Source organism: Cyprinodon tularosa, unplaced genomic scaffold (genome assembly GCF_016077235.1).
Source record: "Cyprinodon tularosa strain WSP-4 unplaced genomic scaffold, ASM1607723v1 ctg192, whole genome shotgun sequence".
NCBI lineage: Eukaryota > Metazoa > Chordata > Actinopteri > Cyprinodontiformes > Cyprinodontidae > Cyprinodon > Cyprinodon tularosa.
In genome coordinates this window covers 598,293-620,558 of record NW_024038688.1, presented here as the reverse complement: position 1 = coordinate 620,558, position 22,266 = coordinate 598,293, and the positions used below count along the sequence as shown (strand labels likewise).

Here is a 22,266-nt window from a genome sequence, read left to right as displayed (position 1 = left end):
AGTATTAACATTTTTCGACTGATAAGTCACATCAGTCTAAATCCTTCTAATTAGATTATTTTTTATCACTAAAGAAAAACATATTAATACTGGTAATTTGACACTGAGTGTGGATGTGTTAACATTGTCAATGATTTTATTATGATGCACTTATTGCAGTAAAATCCCTTAATAAAATAAATCTGATCTAAAATAGTGAAAACATTAAATCTGGGCTCCCAACTAAAGCCAAACAATGTCAAAATATTTTTCTGATCTTGTAGGAAAAAAGCATTCAACTCTGCAATCCAGTTAAAAAAAGGAGATCAATGGTAATTCACTCGGTCGGTACTTTATTTATCATTGCAAAGAGGAGAACAAGACAATCATGACTGACAGCCCTAACAGCTCAATGTTCTGCCCTGTTCTGATCTAGACAAGGTTTCTCTCACTAACTTAAAGCCTGCAAAATCTGTGAAGCTCTCCGCATTGTCAATCCAAAAAAAGTCACAGACAGTCAAACAAAAGAGTAAAATGTTGAATAAACCTTGGGAAGAATTCTGTACTGTTATGGGTTCCATTATTTTCTGTTCCAAAAAATCTCTAATAGTTGGAAAACAAATCCTCTCACTTTGAAGCTCTGTAGCGTTGCAGGTGTGAGGCCTGAGTGAAAACTTTTAGAAAGCAAATAAAATAGAGGATTCTATAGGAAATGGATTTTCCTGACTACACATTAGATCATCAGATAATTAATTGTAAAGCACTAATTCCAAAGCCTAAAATGGCCGGGTCCCATGTTTATATTTATCAGATTCCCGTTGATTAAATCCCAGTCAGGCTGTTAAGGTTGTATGGTCCTGCTGATGACTCAGTTTGGACCAAAATGCATTCTTTGGACAAATGGACACATTTGGCTCTGCAATGCTTTCCATCTCTGAGTTAACAATGTCCAGGACTGGCTTCTGTAAACAAGCTCCAATCATTATACCTCCACCACTAAGATTAGCAATGCTGATTTGCTGTTTGGGTTTTCTTTCTTTTAAACCATTTCAAATAAGTCATATTTTAGATTTTTTTTTTTTTTTTTCAAACTTTGTAAAGACTAAGTATTCCATCCAAAGTCTGAACTGGAGATGTTAGGGTGTCAAAATCAAATAATTTGCATCTTCGTCAGATCTTAATTTTTCTTTATGTTTCCCTGCAGGTGAAGAAAAAGACCCAAACAAAGCTTAATGCTTTCAGCCAGTGAAGACACATCCGCCCCACCTGTGCCGAGATCACAGAAGATATTTTACATCAATCCATCTAACATCTCAGAATTTATGTTTTCATATATAATCATATGTTTTCTAAAAAAAAAGCACCAAGTCATCTGAATAAATATGTGCTTATAATTCAAATGAAATGAGAAAATGTCTGTTCTCATGTTTTAAACACTTTGTCTTAAGTTTTTGAGTTTCTGGTGATCACAGAAGTTATACTAATCTTCATCTGAGAGGGTGGTTAGAGAATTAATGTTCCTCTCTATTCTTTAAGAATATCTAATCCATGTTTCTGATTTTTCTGTTTGTGAATAAATAAGAAGTTTGACTTTATTATTAAAATATTTTAAAAAGCTGGCCAAAATGATCAAATCAAACTGACACAAATCTTGTAATGATAGAGAATCTCCATCAGGGGGCGATGTTTCTCTGTTAGCAGTAAAGCATGTCCTGTTAAAACTCTGAGAGAACAGGCATCTTTGCTGAGCATTTACCAATTATACCGACTATTTTGTGGAGAAAACACGTTTTCAGCACTTATTGATCCTATATTGTTATATTCATGAATTCCACAAAGAATCGTAGATTCAACACATAAAGAAAATCTTGATTAATATTAACATTAGGACATTAAACCAGATGCAGAGAAATTATGGGGTTTATGTTCGCTATGTGTTCATGTAGGATTTGTGTGGATGGATGGATGGGTGGTGCTTTATATAACAAAGACATACATTAAGAAAAAAAAATAAAAAATCTTCATATAAGAAATAAAAAGTAACCATCCAATAAAAAGACAGTTTAAACATAGTTTGTCAGTCCCTCGAGAGTACTGGTGTGTTTTTGGTGCCAAAAACACAAAGAAATACCAACATTTCCACTAGATGGCGATGTTTGTTTTTTTTTTGCATTGATGTTTTGCAGAACTTTTTAATTAGCATTGAATGTATCTAAACTTCAATTAACTGTCTGAAACCATTTAAGTTACAAAAGTTTATACCCAATCCCCTAAACAAATAACAACATGATGCAATAGAGACTAAACTTATTCCAACTGTAAGTGTGGGTGTGGGAATAATTCAGAGAGGAATTTCTTCTTTGTCTTTAAATGAGCTGCTGACTCTTTTTTTTCCACTTATTTCTATTTATTGTCAATAAAACGATGTTTCTGAGTAAATGTAACGTTTGTTTAAAGTCCTTCAGATCATGTCCAGCAGCTGCTCTGCTCTATAAGTTTCATCTGTTTCTGCTTCAGTTTATTTCTCCGTTTATGAAGAAGCGAAAGTGAAAGAAAACTGTCGCTTAACTCCTCCCCCCTCCTCCCCCTGTTTCTGTTTTTCTCCTGTCAGTGTCAGAGCGGCTTCAGACCTGAACCATGGAGGACTCTGAGTGTCTGCCTGTGACCGTGGAGGGGAACTGGAGCTCAGTTCAGAGTAAAACGGTGAAAAACAAACTACTGCTTTACTTCCAGAGCAAGAAGAAGTCCGGAGGAGGAGAGTGCCGGGTGGAGTTGGAGGAGGAGGCGCCCAGAGCCTCCGTCTTCTTCCGATCAGAGGAGGGTGAGTTTCTGCGGCCCGAAGCTCCGTTTTCTGTTTACTAAGAAGTTCATGTGAGACAAAGATGACGCTCAGTTTATCTTTCTGACTTCAAAACATCTAAAACATTCCTACAAAAATCCACTTCTTCCTGTTCAAACTAATTCTGATAATAATCATCCTTTTTAAAGTTAGACTAAACTTTATTTATCCCCTGGGATTACTCCTGCAGGGGAATTCTAGTTCCAGCAGCTTATATAGAATAAAAAGAGTTAAAGCAAGATGTTATTAAAGATCAAAATATGACAGAAAATGTAAAAACTACATATTCTGGTTAATAAACAATCTTCAGATGTCAGCTGAGGTCCCAGCATGCAGCTCAGTTCCTTCCTGTAGAGTTAGTCACATGGCTCCAGGATTCTGCTGATCTAATGTCTCCACAGCTTCTTTGTCCCCAAACTGACCTCAGGTCCCTCTGAGTTCAAAGGTCAGCCTGCAGGGAGGATGCTGGTGACTAGGTATATCAGGTTAGAGTCATTATACAGCAGCTGGTTTAATATTAGCCTAGATGGAACAGGTGAGTCAGCGCAGATGAAACTTGCTGTGAAACAACAACCTGCAGGAGGAAACAATGCAGTGCTGATTTAATCCACTGACGGGACATGGTTCATTGACTTCCTAAAACTTCCTGCATTAGGCTGTTGGTGCAGTTATTGACGTTAGTGATGTTTAGTAATGGAGTCTGTTCAGATCTGATCAGACCAGTGATGGAGACGGAAACAACCTGACATAATTAGAAAGGAGATAGAAATATATTTTATCGGCCCACAGAAGGGAAACGTGTGTGTATCTGCAGTGAAAGTCCTTCCTGTGGTTCTGATCTCTCTATTGTGGTAAAACATTGGACTAGTGGCCAGTGCACCTGCTGGTTAACACAAAGCATCTGAGCCAATCAGAAAGTAGCGACTATCATCCCTCAGAAAACATCTCTGAAAGCCCAGCATGGGGAACGTTGAAGCTGAGGAGCTACAGCAGCAGAACACCTAAGATCAGGAAAAATTAGGCATCAAGGCAAGGCACATTTATTTGTATAGCACAGTTCAGTACAAAGACAATGCAAAATTCTTTACATGATTAAAATTTAGGAAACCACAAGATCCCTGATCTTGACACAGTGTAACAGCCAAAAATGCAGAAACAGAAAAGAATATTAAAAACAGTTGGACTAAAGAAAATAAAAAAGTTGAACTAATGATGTTTTGGTTGAACTGTTGGACAAACTTTGATGAAATTAAAAGTTGGTGTTTCTAAAAGCTGCAGGATTTAGATGATCGGGTCAGAACCCGACATGACATGAGCTCATGGATCCAACCTGCCTCCTATGGTGGTGATATCATGGTGTTCCTCTGGTACAGCGGTTCCCAAACATTTTTCTCCGAGTGCCACCTCTGCCTTATGAATGATGTTAAACTTAAAACGCAATACAATAGTTAAAAATTTTGCAATATATGCCTCTTTGATACAGAAATACTTTGCAATGTTTATGTTTTTACTTCCACATCGCAAATAGATTATTTTTAAAGTATATAAATAAAATCTTTACCGTTCAAAGCAGTACTTGCAATAAAAAATTATGACTGTTGATAGATGAACCAACCGGGTCAGGCTCAGGGTAGAGGGGGTTCCAGGAACAGATCCAGCAGACCAGAGATATTAATGAGGTTTCTTTAATAAAATCTGCTATCAGGGCTGTAGTTTTCAGCTCCCCAGTCTTAATGCTGCAGGGTTTATGTCTTCCTTCATTTATATGTGCAAATAAGGAGGTAAATGTATTTTTAAAAAGTGTTTCTGTGGCCGTTATGCTTATAAAAGTCAGAGCATAATTCCATTGTAGTTCTTAAAGTTTCAGCATAACCAGCGTTTGTGCTGAATGAGCCGGAGAGGAAGTACAAACTTTGGTCTAAGAGCCGTTAAGCTTATTAAAAATGAGTGTATCAGCATAAAATTGACTTTTTTTTAACCTTTTTTTCAAAACGTTATGACATAAAGAATTAGGGCAGTTCTGAATGTTCGAGGCGTCCAATCATGTAAAATATTACATGTTCATAACTTTGTTGTTTTTATTTCAACATGATGTTTTTGTTCCATTGTTTTCCAGTCAGAGAGAGAGTCCTTGCAAGGAAACATCATGAGATCATCATAGACAACAAGCCTCTGACGTTACAGCTGAGCTCTGAACCTTCACAGGTAAAACATCTGCTGCTCAAAGCAAACAGGAAGGCCTCCATGAAGACCTCCAACAAATTATGTCCTAGATTTTTTTTTTTAAACACAGTCGTCTTCCTGTTTTTATCTTCAGATTTTTTCCTTAAAGTTTGGGGGAAAAAAGTTTTATTAAAAACTTAATGAGTTGATTTGAAAAAGCTGATCTCAGGATCACTGTAGCTCCAGAGAACCACATGCAGATCCTGTTAACCTCCAGCTTGAGCAGCATGAAGAGAAAGCATCAATTTCTGTCCTGTAGGCCGACTTGAACAAGCTTCCAGAGACTGGATTGCTTTGTTTTTCATGAACTGGTTCCTGTAGCAGGCAGTAAAACATTATCTGTTCATGAGCTTCATCTCTTTACTGCTAAACATGTCCAGATAAAGATGAAGCCACAGCCCTGATGTACAAATATAAAGGGCTCCACATCAGGGTTTATATGTTGCTTATGTTATTGTTTAAAGTGCCAGCAGTATAATGGTTATCAAAAACACCCAGATGTGATAAATTCAGGGTTTCTTATCTGCAGAATCAGATTCAGAAAAAGCTTTATTACCAAGTAGAGTTTACGAGGACTTTGTTGTGGTGATGAGGTGAAACACAATGAAAAACATACAGCCGACTTAAATACTTTCTAAATATCTTATTCGAAATGGTAAATGACCTGTACTTATATAGCACCTTTATTCAAGTCAGGAGACTTGACCAAAGCGCTTTACACTACATTCATTCACCCATTCACGCACACACTGATGGTGGCAAGCTACACTGTAGCCACAGCTGCCCTGGGGCTCACTGACAGAAGCAGGGCTGCCGTACACTGGCGCCACCGGGCTCTCTGACCGCCATCAGTAGACAATGAAGGTGAAGTGTCTTGCCCAAGGACACAACAACACTGAAAGTCCGAGTCGGGGCTTAAACCGTCAATCCTTCGAGTTCAGGACAAACTCCTACATCCAACGCCACTGTCGCCCCAATAAACAGATGCAGGTTGTAAAGTGATTTTATGAAGATAAAGGATAATAGTACAAGTTTTGCAGAGGAAGAGCAAAATGGCGATTAGTAAAAATATACAACAGCAGAATGAAATTACATTACAGAGTGTCCACATGTGCTGAGATGTGTTTATTATTTTATGAATGTTATTTATTTCTTTATGGAATATTGTCAGTGGGGGGTTGGGGATCATGTTTAGGAGGCTAAATGCAGATGGGAAGAAGCTGTTGTCTTGTGGTCCAGCAGGTTTTGGTCCTGATGGAGCACAGATTCCATCCAGAGGGGAGAGCCTATTAATAAACCGGTGGTTTCCAGGGTGGGAGGGTTCAGCTGCAGTATGTGACGCTAACCTTTACCTGGTGGCGAAACAGTTCTTAAAGAGAAGAAAGGTTGCAGCCAATCACTCCCTCTGAAGCCTGCCCTTTTATCCCTTAACCAACGTGGTTCAAAAAACTTTACTTCATTATTTGTAAGGTTTTCTGCATTTCAGAGAGTGAGTTATAATATTTTCTCAATAAAAGTCCAACAGAGAAAATTGAGGCAAAAAAAAGGACATAGGAATGGATTTTAATGTCAAATATATATAAAATAGCCAGCTGCAGATTATTCATGGATCCGGTTCAGCTTCTCAGCAGGACCAAAGCTAAATAACTATACCAGCAAATGGTTTTGGCTCAAGGAAAATCTAGAAATCTCTGTCATCTAATCTGAAGGATTTTTAACCCTGTGACGCTCAGGATTAAAAGAAACGTTTTCTGTCTTTATTTAAAGGTTTAAAAATTTTCTCTGGTAATTTTGAACTAAAGTGTCCTCAGTTTTTCCGACCTGCTGGCAATCAGAGGAACTCCTCTGTTTAAAATGGTGTACAGGATCTTTGTTGTCCTTCTGCACATTAGCAGTAAATGATTAAGAGTCAGCTGCTGCACCGACCTGTTGGGTTGGAGCCACACCCAGAGAGAAGCAGAGCAAAGTCCAAACTGCTCCTGCAGGCGGGAGCAGTTATGACTCTAACCAGGAAGTTTTTCACATTGAGGTTAAAGAAAAACATTTTTAAATGAAATTTCTGAGAAAGTTTGGGTGGGAAACACTGAGAGCGGCTGCAGATTCTAACAATGTCTTCAAAAAGAAAAGAAAAATCTTAAAATTAGAAAAGGATTTTCCAGGGTCCAAACTTGTTAGTTTTTATTACATATTATTAAACTCATTAAACACTTTATAAGGAATTAGTTGTTGAAAGAATGATATATAGATTATATTTGATCGTGATTATATTAGAATAATGTTTTTGATTCATATCCTGAATCTTTCAGGCCTTAAAACGAAGCCTGAACTCTGAAGCTTTTCTCATTATCTTAATAACATCTAGAGCCGCACCTCTAATGAACAAACCTATAAACATACAGAATTTATTACAGGTTTATTCAATGATCAGATGCACTATAAAATATTTTCACAGTCCCTTCATTTTAGATGTTGTTAAATCTTCTCTGTCTGATTTCTTCTCAGACTCCAGCGGACAACAAGGACGATGGTTCAGGTAAAAACTTTTCTATTTAGGTCACATATTGTGATTATCTGACCGTCCTGTCACAGGAAGCAGGGTTTGACCCGGTTCTATTGATGCTCCAACACTATTCATTCTGTTTTTATCAATTTGGCCTTTTTCTATCATGGAAAGCAGAGGGAAATAAAAAAGCAGCAGTTTTTGTAAAATAGTTCTAAAACATTCAGACTGATTTGATTTTGTTCCTTTCGTTCTTTTATTCTTTAATTGGTTTAATATTAGTTAGAGGTAAAAAAAATAAAATAATATTCTGTAAAATAAACCAGGCTATGTTGAGGTGAAACAAGAAATATCCAAATCTTGATTCGAGTCTTTGGTTGTTAAATAAACTGTTGATTTATTTGATGTGTCAGTGAACATAGAGTTTATTTTATCAGATTATTACCACAGATTAAGAAAAACCTTTATACCCAATTAGTGTTTAAAGCTCCACAGTAATTTGCTGTGATGATCAGGAGCTACACACAGATAATCACAGAGACGATATGATTACAAAGATGTTATGTGGAATAAACAAATGCAAGTTGTATAGGAGTACGGGCAGGATGTTATGGTCAATACTTATATCGCTGCATATTTCTTTATTCAGTTGATTCAACATAAATTAGATATAAACAAAATATTTTACGCGATTATAATAATAATAACGAGAATAGAGAAAAGGGTGTTTTATTTATGCCATCCTGCATTGTTTTCTTACCCCTGGTTGTGGCAGCAGTGTACAGTAACATTCCTGATCTGTAGACGGTTCATTTTGAGCTCTAATTTGTCTTAATTTTAATTTCTAAACTAAAATATTTCTCCATGCAGATTCTAAGGACCAAAGATTTGAGCCTACAGCTGAAGAAGGAGCTTCTGGAACAAACCAGAGAGGTAAAAATCATCTTTAAAGAGTAATTATACCTCTGTGTGCTGAGATTATACCAGCATAGTCAGTGTTTGCTCTTTATTGCCTCCTGGTCAAGGATTTAAGAATAATGGCAAAAATAAACAACTGATCTGTTTAGGGATTAAATGAAAAACAATCCAATCCACTTCAATTTATATAGCACATTGTACATAACAAATAATAAACAACAACACAACACAACAATACATAAACACAGTACAACAATAAATAAACTAAAGAGGACCACACAATTACACGTTGTTAAAGGCTAAAGAGTAAAAGTGTGTCTTAAGACGAGACTTAAAACGCTCCACAGTAGAGTCAGCCCACATATGGAAGGGAAAAGTATTTCAAAGTCTGGGACCAGCTACAGAAAAGGCTCTGTCCCCTCTGGTTTTAAGCCTGGTCTTAGGCTCTATTAACTGAAGATGGCCCTCAGACCTCAGAGCACGTGCCAGAGAATAAATCTGGAGGAGGTCAGTGATGTATTGCGGAGCCATCCCATTCAGGGCTCTAAACACAAACAATAACATCTTTAAATCAATTCTAAAATGAACAGGGAGCCAGTGCAAAGACGCAACAACTGGTGTAATGTGTTGATGATTTCTGGTCCCTGTTAAAAGACGAGCCGCTGCATTTTGGACCAACTGCAGACGCGAGAGAGCTCCGTGGCTAACGCCTGAATAAAGTGCATTGCAGTAGTCCAGATGGCTAGAAATAAAAGAGTGTAAAACCTGCTCAAAGAGGTTAAAAGATAAAAATGGTTTTACCTTAGATAAAAGACAGAGATTATAAAACACGATTTTGAAACGCTATTTATTTGTTCGTTCAGTTTAAAATCGCTGTCTATGGTGACAACAAGGCTGGTTACTTTGAAACGCACAAAATGCTTGAAAGGTCCCAAGTCAGAGATGCTTCTTCCAAACGCCATCACCTCTGTGTTGCTTCAGAAAGTTTTTTGACAGCCAAGCCTTGACATCACCCAGACAGTCAAGAAGGGGTCTCAGGAGGCAGTGGCTGTTTTTAGCAATTGGCAAATAAAGTTGACAGTCATCAGCATAGAAATGCTATGCTATAACATGTTTGGTAAAATAATCTCTTTGAGAGGAAGGAGGTAAAGTGCAAACAATAAAAGTCAACCCTGAGGGACTCCACAATAAAGGGGGGCAGACGATGACGTGCAGTACCCCAGCCTGACAGAGAAAGACCTCTCTGACAGGTAGGACCTAAACCATTGCAGAGCTGTCCCCCTGACACCCACCCAGTCCCTCAGACGGTCTAAAAGAACTGTGTGTGTAATGATCTCAGAATGTAGGACCCAGAATTCAAGGCAAGACAGGCAGTGGGAAAGTTCAAAGCGTTTATTAACAAACAGGTGCGCGGGGCTGCTCGTCTGCTGCGGGGCGGATCTCTGCAGGGATAGGAGAATACAGGTCAGTGACTGGATGAGGAGCTGAATACGACTTTGAGCTAGTCACTGACCTGATTAAAAGTTCAGTCCGTTCGCGGAGGTTTGACCGCAGTTGCGGCGGGCGATGCCCCCAGAGTTTCTAGAGAGCGAGCAGCAGAACGCCGAGCAGCAATAGAGTCCAGAAGGGAAATCCAAGGCTGAAGTCAGGAGACAGTTCCAGAAGCCGGTAGAATCCAGGATCAGATGCGACAAACAGAGCAGACAGGGGGAAGGCAAAACTCGAGATCCACAGGGCAGAAAACTGGTCAAAATCAAGAAAACAGGCAGACTACAGAATGCTAGGGAACATCTCACAAAAAACACACGAGTAACCTGGCACTGATGGGAGGCAAACACATCACTTAAATAGTAGAGGAACCAGGTGAAAATGATCGGCGATAATCAGCCGCAGAACCAATTAGACAGGAGAGCAAGGAGCAAAGGAAAAAACCAAACCATCAGCGCCAAGATCATGACAGTGTAGTCAACTGTGTCAAAAGCAATAGTAAGATCTAAAAGCACTAAAATGGCTCAACAACAAAATAAATCTTTATTGAACATAACAAATTGGTTTTCTGGAAATTTAAAAGTCAAGCCTTTTTTGTTGTTAATATAAAACCGAAACAAAAAAAACACATTAATGCTAAATCTACTTAACATGTAGAAATGAAGAATACTAGTAAAGAACGCTGCAGCAAGACTTCTAACAGAAATGTGTATGTCTTATTCTTCTGACCCAGTTCTTCAGTACTTGGTCCAGAATCTTCTGATGTTTTATAAGACCCGTTTTAAACAGGTCTGCCCTTCAGGCTCTGACCCGTCCCTCTTTCTCTTAAAAAGCAGCTTAAGACACTTCTTTCCAGACAAGCTTTTAGTTTTCAGTAGTTGTTTCTATTCTCTTTGTTTTATATTAAGTCTATATTTGTACATATTTTACTTGCACTCCATGAAAAACTTATTTTTTTCTGTGAAAAGTGTTATATTCATATAAATGAAGTTTATTTACTAATACTTGATTAAAAGAAATGTTTTTGTTTTTCCTGTTAGATTGTGAGTCGGATTCGAGCTCTGTTGCGGTTTTGGAGAACGTCTCAGAGAGCATGTCTCAAGATTTGCTACAGATGTTGGTGGAGACCATCTGTGGAGTGGAGGAGAATGACTACAGTCTGGAGATCATCTGGGAATCCAACACGGCTGTGGTGACCTTCAACAGTCCTTCAGGTAACAAACAGATAGAAGAAGAGAACTAAACTGGTTCCACCTTAAAAATCAATCTAAATAGTGAATTATCTGACAAGCTGGTCTCTGTTCATAAAAAAAATAAAACATAAAAAAGGTTGAGGCTGAGGCCACTGTGGGATGAAGCTATGTGTCTGCATCACTCTGCTGTTCAAACATGGAATGGGTTTTATGGTAGAAAGTTATTTGTTGTTATAATATGAGAGGTAATATGTTGCCTTCAAAACGTCACCTTTCCTGGAGATCTGCAAGCATTTAGCACCTGAAAAATAAAAAAACACTTTCCTTCAGCTTTTATTGTTTTATCTGTTAGTGTTTAGTTTTAAGGTAGGGAGATAAAATGAATTTCCCTTCCTTTGACAGACACAGTTTTATCTTGCTTTTAGAGATGCATAGCTGCAATTTTTCCAATCCAGTGTGATACCTTTACCGGAGCATATTGGTTGATATCCAATTCCAAAACTACTGCTGCATGAACAAACAGTAACAATTACCATGTCAGTAAAGGCATCATGTTTGACATAAACATTGTTTATAAAAAGGAAACAAAATAACACTGATATAAATTATCCTTAGCTGCTGTTTAATGATATAACCAGTGCTGCAACTATAAAACGGAAGTGACTAGATCGCTGTTACTGTATTATAGAATGTATTGATAGAATAGAATAGAATAGAATAGAATAGAATAGAATAGAATAGAATAGAATAGAATAGAATAGAATAGAAAATCACTTTATTGTCAGGAGAATTTCTGCTCTTTACAGCAGCAAAAAGATGGGGAAATTCTAATTAGTCCATACTGGACCCGATGTGCATTCCCAGTATCAGATTGGTGCATCTTTACTTGCTTTAAGACAGATTTTAAGGATTTTAGGAGTTTTTTACATGATATAAAATGCCCCTGAGGGCCTCTCAATCCAGATAGTTAACTGAGAAACTGCTTAAGGGAAATGATGGAGAACAAATTAATAATGGATAAAAAGTTAGATCATTTTTTAAAACTGTTTGTTGTTTAGCTGCTGTTTAGCTGCTGCAGGGGACTGAGATGTGAATCAGGAAGGGCCTCCATGATAAAAACTGCTAAAACTGTGTGAAAGTTGTAGAGGCCTGCTGAGGCCACCTCTGCTAAAAGGAAACACATTTTTATTATTTCCTACTGTCTCAGTCCTTAGATAGTAAACTTAGCATTTTTTTTCAGATGTGGAAAAGTTCATCTCTTCGAGTCAGACCAGCTCAAAGATGAAGAAGAATGGATTGAAAGCTCGGCCACTAGGGGCAGCAAAGAGCATCAGAATGGAGAGGATTCCTTCAAACGTGCTCAAAGGTAGGCTCACTCATCCACATGCTATAGCTTAAGCTTAAATATATGTGTTGCAAATTTATAGTGTCTGCATTTTATCTATTCTAATATTGCCGTTTTTAAATAAATTCTTTTTCAATCATATCTATTTATTTTTGCCCCAATTCACAAAACATGTCAGCTTAACGTATTTTACTGAGATAATTTAATCAGACTGTTGTCTGCATATTTATTTTTTTATTTTTTATGTTTGTGGGGGTTTTTATAAATCCCAGTTCATGATAAAGGTCCATAAATCTGTGTATATTACAAAGTATTGTATCTGAATAAGTACATTACATTGGACTTTGGGGCCAAATAAAGAAGAACAGATTCAGATGATGTTTAAATTTCAAACTGCAGAGTCATGACCAGGGGCACCTTCCAAGTTATTTTTTTTTATCAAGAGCATGCACCTTGCAGAACATATTTTACCAGCATTTATACAGTATTTTACCTATTTTACGTAAGATACTGAACACCATGAATATCTTATGGACCAGCAATCAATTTTGAAATGAAAAAGCTTATTTCTAATCTGACTTTTTTCAGTCTTTTACCATAGAAAATGATTTGTCTGGTTAGGAAAGTGAGTTTGTTTTTACTGATAATGAATATTATTATTTAGAAATCTGACCTCAAGGATTTTTGTTGGATTCCTCCTAATTCTGTTGCAGACATGATTGAACTTTGGTTTGAGAAGAACTGGGAGCTACCAGAGGATGTCGTCATGATACCAGAGGAGCAGGCGGCCATCGTTACTTTTAAAGACCCCAAAGGTTTGTTCTTACTTAGACTGCTTCTTCATCTTCATCGAAGTTATAAGTTTCAAACTGCTGAATCTGTGGACAATCCTCTGGCTAACCATGCAATGACCCGTTAGAGGGGATTTTTCACATGAATCAGTCCAAGTGAAAAATCAACTCCACTCTTTTTCTTGGTCTACCCAACCATGTTTTACTCTAAAAGGCTTTCTCAATCTAGCTCTAGCATGCAGTGGAGGAGAAAAGCTATTTTCCTAGTGGTGGCTGAGCCAGGACCAATGTATTCTCAGGGCTGACCCTGAAACATGTTCAGACAGTAATCATGATTTAATGACAGGACAATGAAACAATACAACATCGAACACTTTGTTTGACACGTGTATTTTCAAATCACCAAAGACAGACATAGTTCATTCAGTAAAATATACTGTACATGAATGCAGTCTAAATGAATAATTTATGGCCCTGCATAAGATATACTTTAAATGGGTTGAGTTGTCATTCAAAGATGTCTTGCTTTCCCTTCTCTACCATAATAGAACAAAGCTAGTTCTGAACAGAGCACATTACATTATTATTATATTTGTCATCTTTAGTGTTGGTATATTGATGGGAATAACTGGATTTTTTTATCAGATTATGGTTAATATAATTTCAATTAAAATGTCATATTTGGACATTCCGTTTGAGGGTATCATTGCTACCACCCTGTTTTAGAGGGGGACTGCTTATTCCAGAGGTAGTGAATTACATCAGATGTTCAGTTATTCCTCTGCCTCCTTTAGTGATAATGGGATGTGTAATAAGTGTAGTATTTTTGTAGCTTTGGAGGCGAGGGTGTCAGAGTTAGAATCCAGGCTTCAGGCTGTTGAACATCCAGGAGTTAAAGTAGGCCCCCCACGTAGCTGTCCTCCAAAAGTGCCTGAGCAGCCAGGCGATTGGGTAACTGTACGCAGAAAGCGTAGTCGTGGATCTCTGCCCACTGGTCACCACCAACCCGTTCACGTTTCTAACCGGTTTTCCCCACTCAGTGACACACCCACTGAGAAGCCCACTCTGGTGATTGGCAGCTCCATAGTCAGAAACGTGGCATTAGAGACACCAGGGACCATAGTCAAATGTTTGCCGGGGGCCAGAACGGGCGACATCAAATCCTACCTGAAACTACTGGCTAAGGATAAGGTTAAATACAGTAAGATTGTTATTCACGCTGGTGGTAATGACACCCGGTTACGCCGATCGGAGGTCACTAAAATTAGTGTTGCTTCGGTGTGTAAGTTTGCCAAAAAAATGTCGGACTCCGTAATTTTCTCTGGTCCCCTCCCTGATCTGACCAGTGATGACATGTTTAGCCGCATGTCGTCATTCAACCGCTGGTTGTCTAGGTGGTGTCCTGAAAACAACGTGGGCTACATTAATAATTGGCAATCCTTTTGGGGAAAGCCTGGTCTGATTCGGAGAGACGGCATCCATCCCACTTTGGATGGTGCAGCTCTTCTTTCTAGGAATCTGGCCACATTTATTAGTCCTCCAAAACCCTGACCACCCAGGGTGCAGACCAGGAAGCAGAGTTGTAGTTTAACACACATCTCTGCAGCTTCTCTACTGTTACCCACTCTTTACTCCATCCAGACAGTGTCTTGCCCACGACCAAAATCTAATAAATTAGCAAAGATTCCCAAAGGAGTAAATCATGATAATCTAATTAAAATCAAAATAACTTCAATTGGGGAAAAAGTTAAAACAATTAAATGCGGTCTGTTTAACATAAGATCGCTTTCCTCTAAAAGTCTGCTAGTTAATGACTTGATTTGTGATAATCACATTGACTTGTTTTGCCTTACAGAAACCTGGCTGCAGCAAGAGGATTATGTGAGCATAAATGAGGCAACTCCTTCAAGCTATTTAAATTTTCACATACCCAGAAGTTCTGGGCGAGGAGGAGGAGTAGCAACAATCTTCCAGTCTGACTTACTGATTACTCCCAAAACAGTTAATACCTACAACTCTTTTGAACATTTAACCCTTAATTTCCCTGATCCAAATTTCAAGGCAAGAAAACCTCTTCTTTTTGTAACTTTGTATCGTCCACCAGGTCCCTACTCTGAATTTTTAGATGAGTTTTCAGAGTTCCTTTCTGATTTGGTATTAAATACTGACAGGGTCATCATAGTGGGAGATTTTAACATCCATGCTGACATTGAAGGCGATAGCTTAAGAGCAGCCTTTAATGCTATCTTAGACACTATTGGCTTTGTTCAAAATGTGAATAGTCCCACACATTCTCATCTTCATACTTTGGATCTTGTGCTGACATACGGCATAGAATGTGAAGAAATAACAGTATTTCCTCACAACCCTGTCCTCTCTGACCACTTTCTAATAACCTTCAGGATTACTTTAACAGAGTTCTCCTCCCCCAAAAGAAGGTTCAATTTTAGTAGATCTTTATCAGATAGTGCAGTTATAAATTTTAAAGAATCTGCTTCACTTTCTCTCTCCTCTGTGTCACTGAGCAGTGCTGCAGAGTGCAAAAGCATAGCTTATTCCCCTTCACAGGTTGATGATTTTGTTGATGGGGTTGCTAGTTCTCTGCGTACTGCCTTAGACAACGCAGCTCCTTTGAAAATGAAAACCGTTAAAAATAGAAAGCTTGCTCCTTGGTTTAATGCAGAGCTGCGTACTTTGAAGCAAAATGCTAGGAAACTGGAGAGAAAATATCGCTCCACAGGCCTGCGAGAGTCCTTCCTAGTCTGGAAAAATGGTTTACTGCTGTATAAGAGGACCCTTTGTAAAGCAAGAGCAGCATACTTCTCCTCATTAATAGAGGAGAATAAGAATAATCCTAGATTTCTTTTTAATACAGTTGCCAAACTCACCCAGAGCCATAGCTCTGTTGAACCGTCCATTCCACCTGCTCTTAGCAGCAATGATTTTATGGGATTCTTTATAAATAAGATTGATCTTATTAAAAATAAGATCATAAGCACTCCTCTATCCGCGATTGTACCTGAGGTAGTCATGGAATCTGAACCGGGTTTAGACTGCTTTGATCCAGTTGAACTTTCTGAATTAGCAAAATTATTGTCTTCATCTAAGCCTTCAACTTGTATGTTAGATCCAGTTCCAACCAGGTTATTTAAGGAGGTATTCCCTTTGATCTCCTCCTCCATTTTAGATGTGATTAATCTATCTCTGTTACAGGGATATGTACCTAAAGCTTTTAAGGTTGCTGTAATTAAACCTCTGCTTAAGAAACCGTCTCTTGACCCAGATGACTTGGTCAATTATAGACCTATATCCAATCTTCCTTTCTTATCCAAAATTCTTGAGAAAGTAGTTGCCAAACAAGTTTGCGATCACTTACACCATAATGAACTTTTTGAAGAGTTTCAGTCTGGCTTTAGAGCTCATCATAGCACTGAAACAGCTCTGGTGAAAGTCACTAATGATATTCTCATGGCCTCAGATAATGGACTTGTATCTGTGCTCGTCCTGTTAGATCTTAGTGCTGCATTTGATACAGTTGACCATAATATTCTTTTAGAAAGACTTGAATATTTTGTTGGAATTAAAGGAACAGCACTAGACTGGTTTAAATCTTATCTATCTGATCGAATTCAGTTTGTTCATGTTAATGACAAATCTTCCACATGCTCACAGGTTACCTGTGGAGTACCACAGGGATCAGTGCTAGGACCAATTCTCTTTACTTTATACATGCTCCCAATTGGTAGAGTTATTAGACAGCATGGGATTAATTTCCACTGTTATGCTGATGATACCCAGCTATATCTGTCTATAAATCCAGATGAAGCTAACCCATTACATAGATTACAGGCATGTCTTGAAGACATAAAAACCTGGATGACTCTTAACTTTCTGCTTCTGAATGCAGACAAAACAGAAGTTATAGTCTTTGGACCAGAGTCTCTGAAAAAGAAGCTGATTAGCCAGTCAATTCATTTGGATGGGATTAAACTGATTTCAGATAATAAAGTAAAAAATCTTGGTGTTATTTTTGATCAGGACCTGTCATTTAAATCCCATATCAAAGAGGTTTCTAGAATATCCTTCTTTCATCTGAGGAACATTGCAAAAATTAGAAATATCCTGTCCAGGGGTGATGCTGAGAAACTAGTCCATGCATTTGTTACTTCAAGGCTGGACTATTGTAATTCTTTACTATCAGGAAGTCCACAAACTGTAGTTAAAAGCCTTCAGCTGATCCAAAATGCTGCAGCCAGAGTTCTAATGAAAATTAAAAAGAGAGATCATATCTCGCCTATCCTGGCTTCTCTTCATTGGCTTCCTGTTAAATCAAGAATAGAATTTAAAATCCTCCTTCTCACATATAAAGCCTTAAATGGCCAAGCTCCATCTTATATCAGAGATCTGATTGTTCCTTATGTTCCTAACAAAGCACTTCGCTCTCAATCTGCAGGTTTACTAGTGGTTCCTAGAATTTCTAAAAGTAGAATGGGAGGCAGATCTTTTAGTTATCAGGCTCCTCTCCTGTGGAACCAACTACCAGTTTTAGTCCGTGAGGCAGACACCCTGTCTACTTTTAAGGCTAGGCTTAAAACTTTCCTTTTTGATAAAGCTTATAGTTAGAGTGGCTCAGGTTATCCTGAGCTATCTCTATAGTTATGCTGCTATAGGCTTAGACTTTTGGAGGATATAGGGACCCCCATTTCATCATTCTGCTTCATTCTCTCTCTGTTCTCCTATTCTGCAGAATCTGTTAGTTCAATCTCTAACCTTCTGCTCTCTCTGCTTTTCCTCAGAGTAGCTTTGCCTCTTCTGTTCCTGTTTGGCTGTGACGTCATCCTGGAAAGAAACATCAGCTGTGCTGCTTCCATCAACACCCTTGTTTATAGATGTTGGAGATCGGCCTGTTTTCCAGTGTGGTCCTGTTTCTCTGACCGTGACTGAGTGGATGTGCTCTCTTCGTCCTCTGGAATGGGAGCTGGCTCGGAGCTCGTCTGCCTGGCTGTGTGTTTCCTGGACGGGGCCGCCTTTTACAGTTGCTTTTTGTGTCTCTGCTTCCGTCTCCTTGAACCCCAGTCGGCCTCGGCAGATGGCCGCTCACACTGAGCCTGGTTCTGCTGGAGGTTTCTTCCTGTTAAAAGGGAGTTTTTCCTCTCCACTGTCGCTACAAGCATGCTTAGTGTGAGGGATTGTATTTGAGTCAATGCAATCAACTGGTTTTCCTTAGACAGAAAACTTTGTATCAATTTGACTGTATGATCTGGTTGAACTGTAAAGTGCCTTGAGATGACATGTGTTGTGAATTTGGCGCTATATAAATAAACTGAATTGAATTGAATTGAATTGAATTGAATTGAACTAGCCTGACGTAGTCCGACTCAATTCTAGTCAGAATATGAGTCTGATGCTGCTCCATAGAGCTGTGATTATGGGGCGTGTTTCGAACGAACAAGGAAAAAAAATGCCTCTGCACTCAATTGGACAGACGTACAACCAATAAGAGCAACGGAGTGCGTGACGTATGTTAAGCGAGGCATAGTTGTTGTCAACAAAAATCAAAGCGTGCAGTTGCACGCCTATAATAAGAAGATGAGACTTGATCGCGTTTCTCTGTTCCTCTTTTAAAATTAATTTGCTGTCGACATCTTCTAGAACAGACCTAATAGCAGAATCTATTCACCCAAACTCTCCAGCGGCAGCCATTATTGTTGTCACCCAAGCGCGCTTTGGTCACGTGGTTGATTACGTTACTCTTGATCATCTGTCCATCATCGTATAAAGCCCGTCCTGACAATTTGATTGGATCGTCTGACAGTGGGCGATAATACTCGCGCTACTATGGAGGAGAGCCAGACCGAACTTCCCCGAACTCAAACCTTGTGGGCGGGACTAAGTTCGGACTGGCACCCAGGCTAGTGAATTACATCCACATGGTAAAAAACCTATCAACTGGTTGAGGTGCTCACAGGGGTCGCCACTGATTAGCTAGGGTGGTTCCCAGCTCTGCCTCTGCTAGAAAAATTACGTTAAATGTCTCCCTTGTCCTTCTTGTGTTATGAAGTTTCTGTTGTAACAATGAAAAGCAAACAGAGAAAGCAGCAATCATATGATCTCAAGGCATGGATGCTGAATGCACTAATAATGGACATATTGCCCCATGGCGATACTAATACCTGCCATAAATATCCAACAGTCAATGTATTGGTGTATCTCGAGATAGTAGAGTCATTGAGTTGCTAAGGTTAATTTTTTCTCAATTGTTCCTTATTCTGTTAAAAATTCTGTTGAAAAATGCTTTACAGGTCATTCGATGTGCCATTCAACTGTCTGTCTGTGTTCTTTATGTCTTTCAGTTGTGAAGAGCATTTGTGTCAAAGAAGACCATGACATACGTTCCATTTCTGTCAAGTTGTATCCCTACTATGATGAATTGGGAACAGCTCTGTATGGCAAAGAGCGGCCTGCATGGAAGATGCCAGACCCCATTATTGAGAAGGTTCAACCCCAGATCTGGAAGTTCCTCCAAATGAAGAAAATGCTGCAAAGCATCAATGATCAAATGCGTCCACATTTTTGTAGCGTCGATTTGGATAGCCCAGATGTGAAACTCAGTCCACTGTCATGTTTTCTGAGGCAGAAAGGTCTGACTGGTAAGGACATAGATAACTGGGCGGGGTTGGCTCGGGCCGCCTTCTGCAAAGTCATGTCTGAGTACTCAGCCTTCGAATGTGACGTGAACGCAGAAGCGTGGAAAACTGCTGAGAGAGAAGTCTGTTCAATTGTAAAGGAAGATGCCTTGGTGGACTTTGATCCATCCAGAGAAGTGGTGACCATTGCCTGCAGAGCTGATGATATGAGGAAAATCCGAGCTCCTGTTGAGAACTTCATCCTAAAGTTAATGAGTCAGATTGAACGAGAGACCAAAAGTATAACTGAGAGTATGGACATTTCTCCTGCTTATTACTACATTCTAGTCCATGAGGGACTGCAGAAAGCTGCCTTGGACATTTCCAATGAGTTGAAGGTATCATACAATGAAGGCTCATGGAAGTTGTCCATTACAGGACTGACAGCAGAAGTGTTCAAAACCAAGTCCTGGATCTTAGAGAAAAAATTTCAAATTAAACAAAAGCCTCTAAGTATTCCTCCAGGCCTTCTGGAATACCTCCGGACAGTGGATTCCATGGATATGTCAAAGAGAATGTTTACTTCGCTTGGCATTAGTGCTATCTATGACATTGACCAAACAGGTATTTTCTTACTAGGAAGCTCTGACAGAGCCCTGGCTGATGCTGAGAGTAAGATGAAGAAAGATTTATCTGTGCAGAATTTGGATGTAAGAGATCAGGAAGTTCTAAAGCGTCAGGATTGGATGGACCTGTGCAGAAACCTCTTAGACACCTACAACGTCTCCAATAAGAAAACTGTAATCATATGGATTGACCCAGAGAGAAGAGACAAAGTAACAGTCGTAGGTTTCACCGTTCCAGTCAAAGAGGTCGGCCTCAGTTTGCGGAAATTCATTGATGACTACTCACACGTTCACGAGATAGTTCGCGTTGAGTCCTGTGCTGTTGCTCAGTTCATAGAGAGGAAAAAAGAAGACATTTTGTCTAGAATTGCCAAAGACTACAAGGTGACCATAATGTTTGATCCAGAAAGACCAAAGATCACTATCAGTGGGGCTCATGTTCATGTCCAAAAAGTTAGATCACACCTTACGGAGTTGTCAGGTTCTCTCTTTGCTGACACCTTAACTGTTGACAAACCTGGAGCCAAGAAGTATTTCCAGTCTCAAGGAAGCATTTTCCTGACTCCAGTAATGACAGAGTTCAGCTGTGTGGTGATGCTTCAGCCAGATGTTCAGGATGATGAAGAGGAGGAGGAATGGAGCTTTGTAGAAGAGACTGGCCTGGTAATTTACTGCAAAGTGAGAACAGCCAATGGGGTTCTTGTTTCTGTCAGTAGGGGAGATATCTGCAGCCTTAATTTTGACGCTGTTGTCAATGCAGCCAATGAGGATCTAAAGCACATTGGCGGTTTGGCTTTGGCCCTGCTGAAAGCTGCTGGACCGAAGCTGCAGACGATCAGTGATGACTATGTGGCTAAATATGGCAAAGTACGTCCAGGAGAGGCAATTGTAACAGAAGCATGCAATCTGCCCTGCAAGTACGTCATACATGCAGTTGGTCCTCGGTACTCTGAATTTGACAAGAACACAGCAATATTCCGTCTAAAGTCTGCAGTTAAAGAAAGCCTGAAACAAGCAAAAAAGAATAACTGCTCCACCATAGCTTTGCCAGCAATCAGCTCTGGTGTGTTTGGTTTCCCGGTGGAACTTTGCACTGAGACCATCGCCCAGGCTGTGCGTGAATACTGTAGCCATCCTTTGGGTCCAGGATCCATAACTGAGATTCACCTGGTGGACAACAATGACTCCACTGTTAGGGTGATGGCAGCAGCTGTCAACAAGGAGTTCATCGATCTTGGACCCACCATGACACTTCCACAGCAGGCGGGAGGGACGATGGCGGGAGCTTCAGGGTGAGATTAATGAAAGGCCAAATTGAACTATTTTTCTGTTTTTTTAGATGACGTTCATATTATATGAATAAGTTATCACAAAGATCATTAGAGATGGTTTGCATAGTGAGTGGAGAGCATGGTCCTAACGTAGAGCCCTGAGGAACTCCTTTTATTACACATAGGCCAAACACCAATCTGCTTGTAACAAACAGGGTTGTTGGATAGTTGGATACTATACAGAGAAGGAGAGTTATGACTGCTACTGGACACTGAGTCCTGCTGTCATTGACAGAGCTAGACTTTTGTTGTTTGTAGGGTTGGACATCATTTGAATCTGAACGATTCCAATTCCTTGTCTTGATTCCGGTTCCTATCGATTCTTGATTGAGATTCTTTTAAGAAGAAGAAAAATCATAAAGAGATGTTATTTAAGGTTTTACTGAACACACATATCTTTAAAACTG

The 22,266-nt window shown here is 39.2% G+C and overlaps 1 protein-coding gene across 1 annotated transcript in view; it reads left to right on the top strand.

The window, feature by feature from the left end:
- The first annotated feature begins 2,492 nt into the window (after positions 1-2,492).
- Positions 2,493-22,266, top strand: part of LOC119782370 (protein mono-ADP-ribosyltransferase PARP14-like) — a 38,889-nt gene continuing 19,115 nt past the window's right edge. The window contains exons 1-8 of the mRNA XM_038283315.1: positions 2,493-2,800; positions 4,935-5,023; positions 7,544-7,574; positions 8,412-8,474; positions 10,988-11,161; positions 12,381-12,506; positions 13,199-13,300; positions 19,630-21,820. Coding sequence (XP_038139243.1) covers positions 2,617-2,800; positions 4,935-5,023; positions 7,544-7,574; positions 8,412-8,474; positions 10,988-11,161; positions 12,381-12,506; positions 13,199-13,300; positions 19,630-21,820 — 2,960 coding nt within the window. The 5' untranslated portion in view covers positions 2,493-2,616. The remainder of the gene's footprint in view (positions 2,801-4,934; positions 5,024-7,543; positions 7,575-8,411; positions 8,475-10,987; positions 11,162-12,380; positions 12,507-13,198; positions 13,301-19,629; positions 21,821-22,266) is intronic.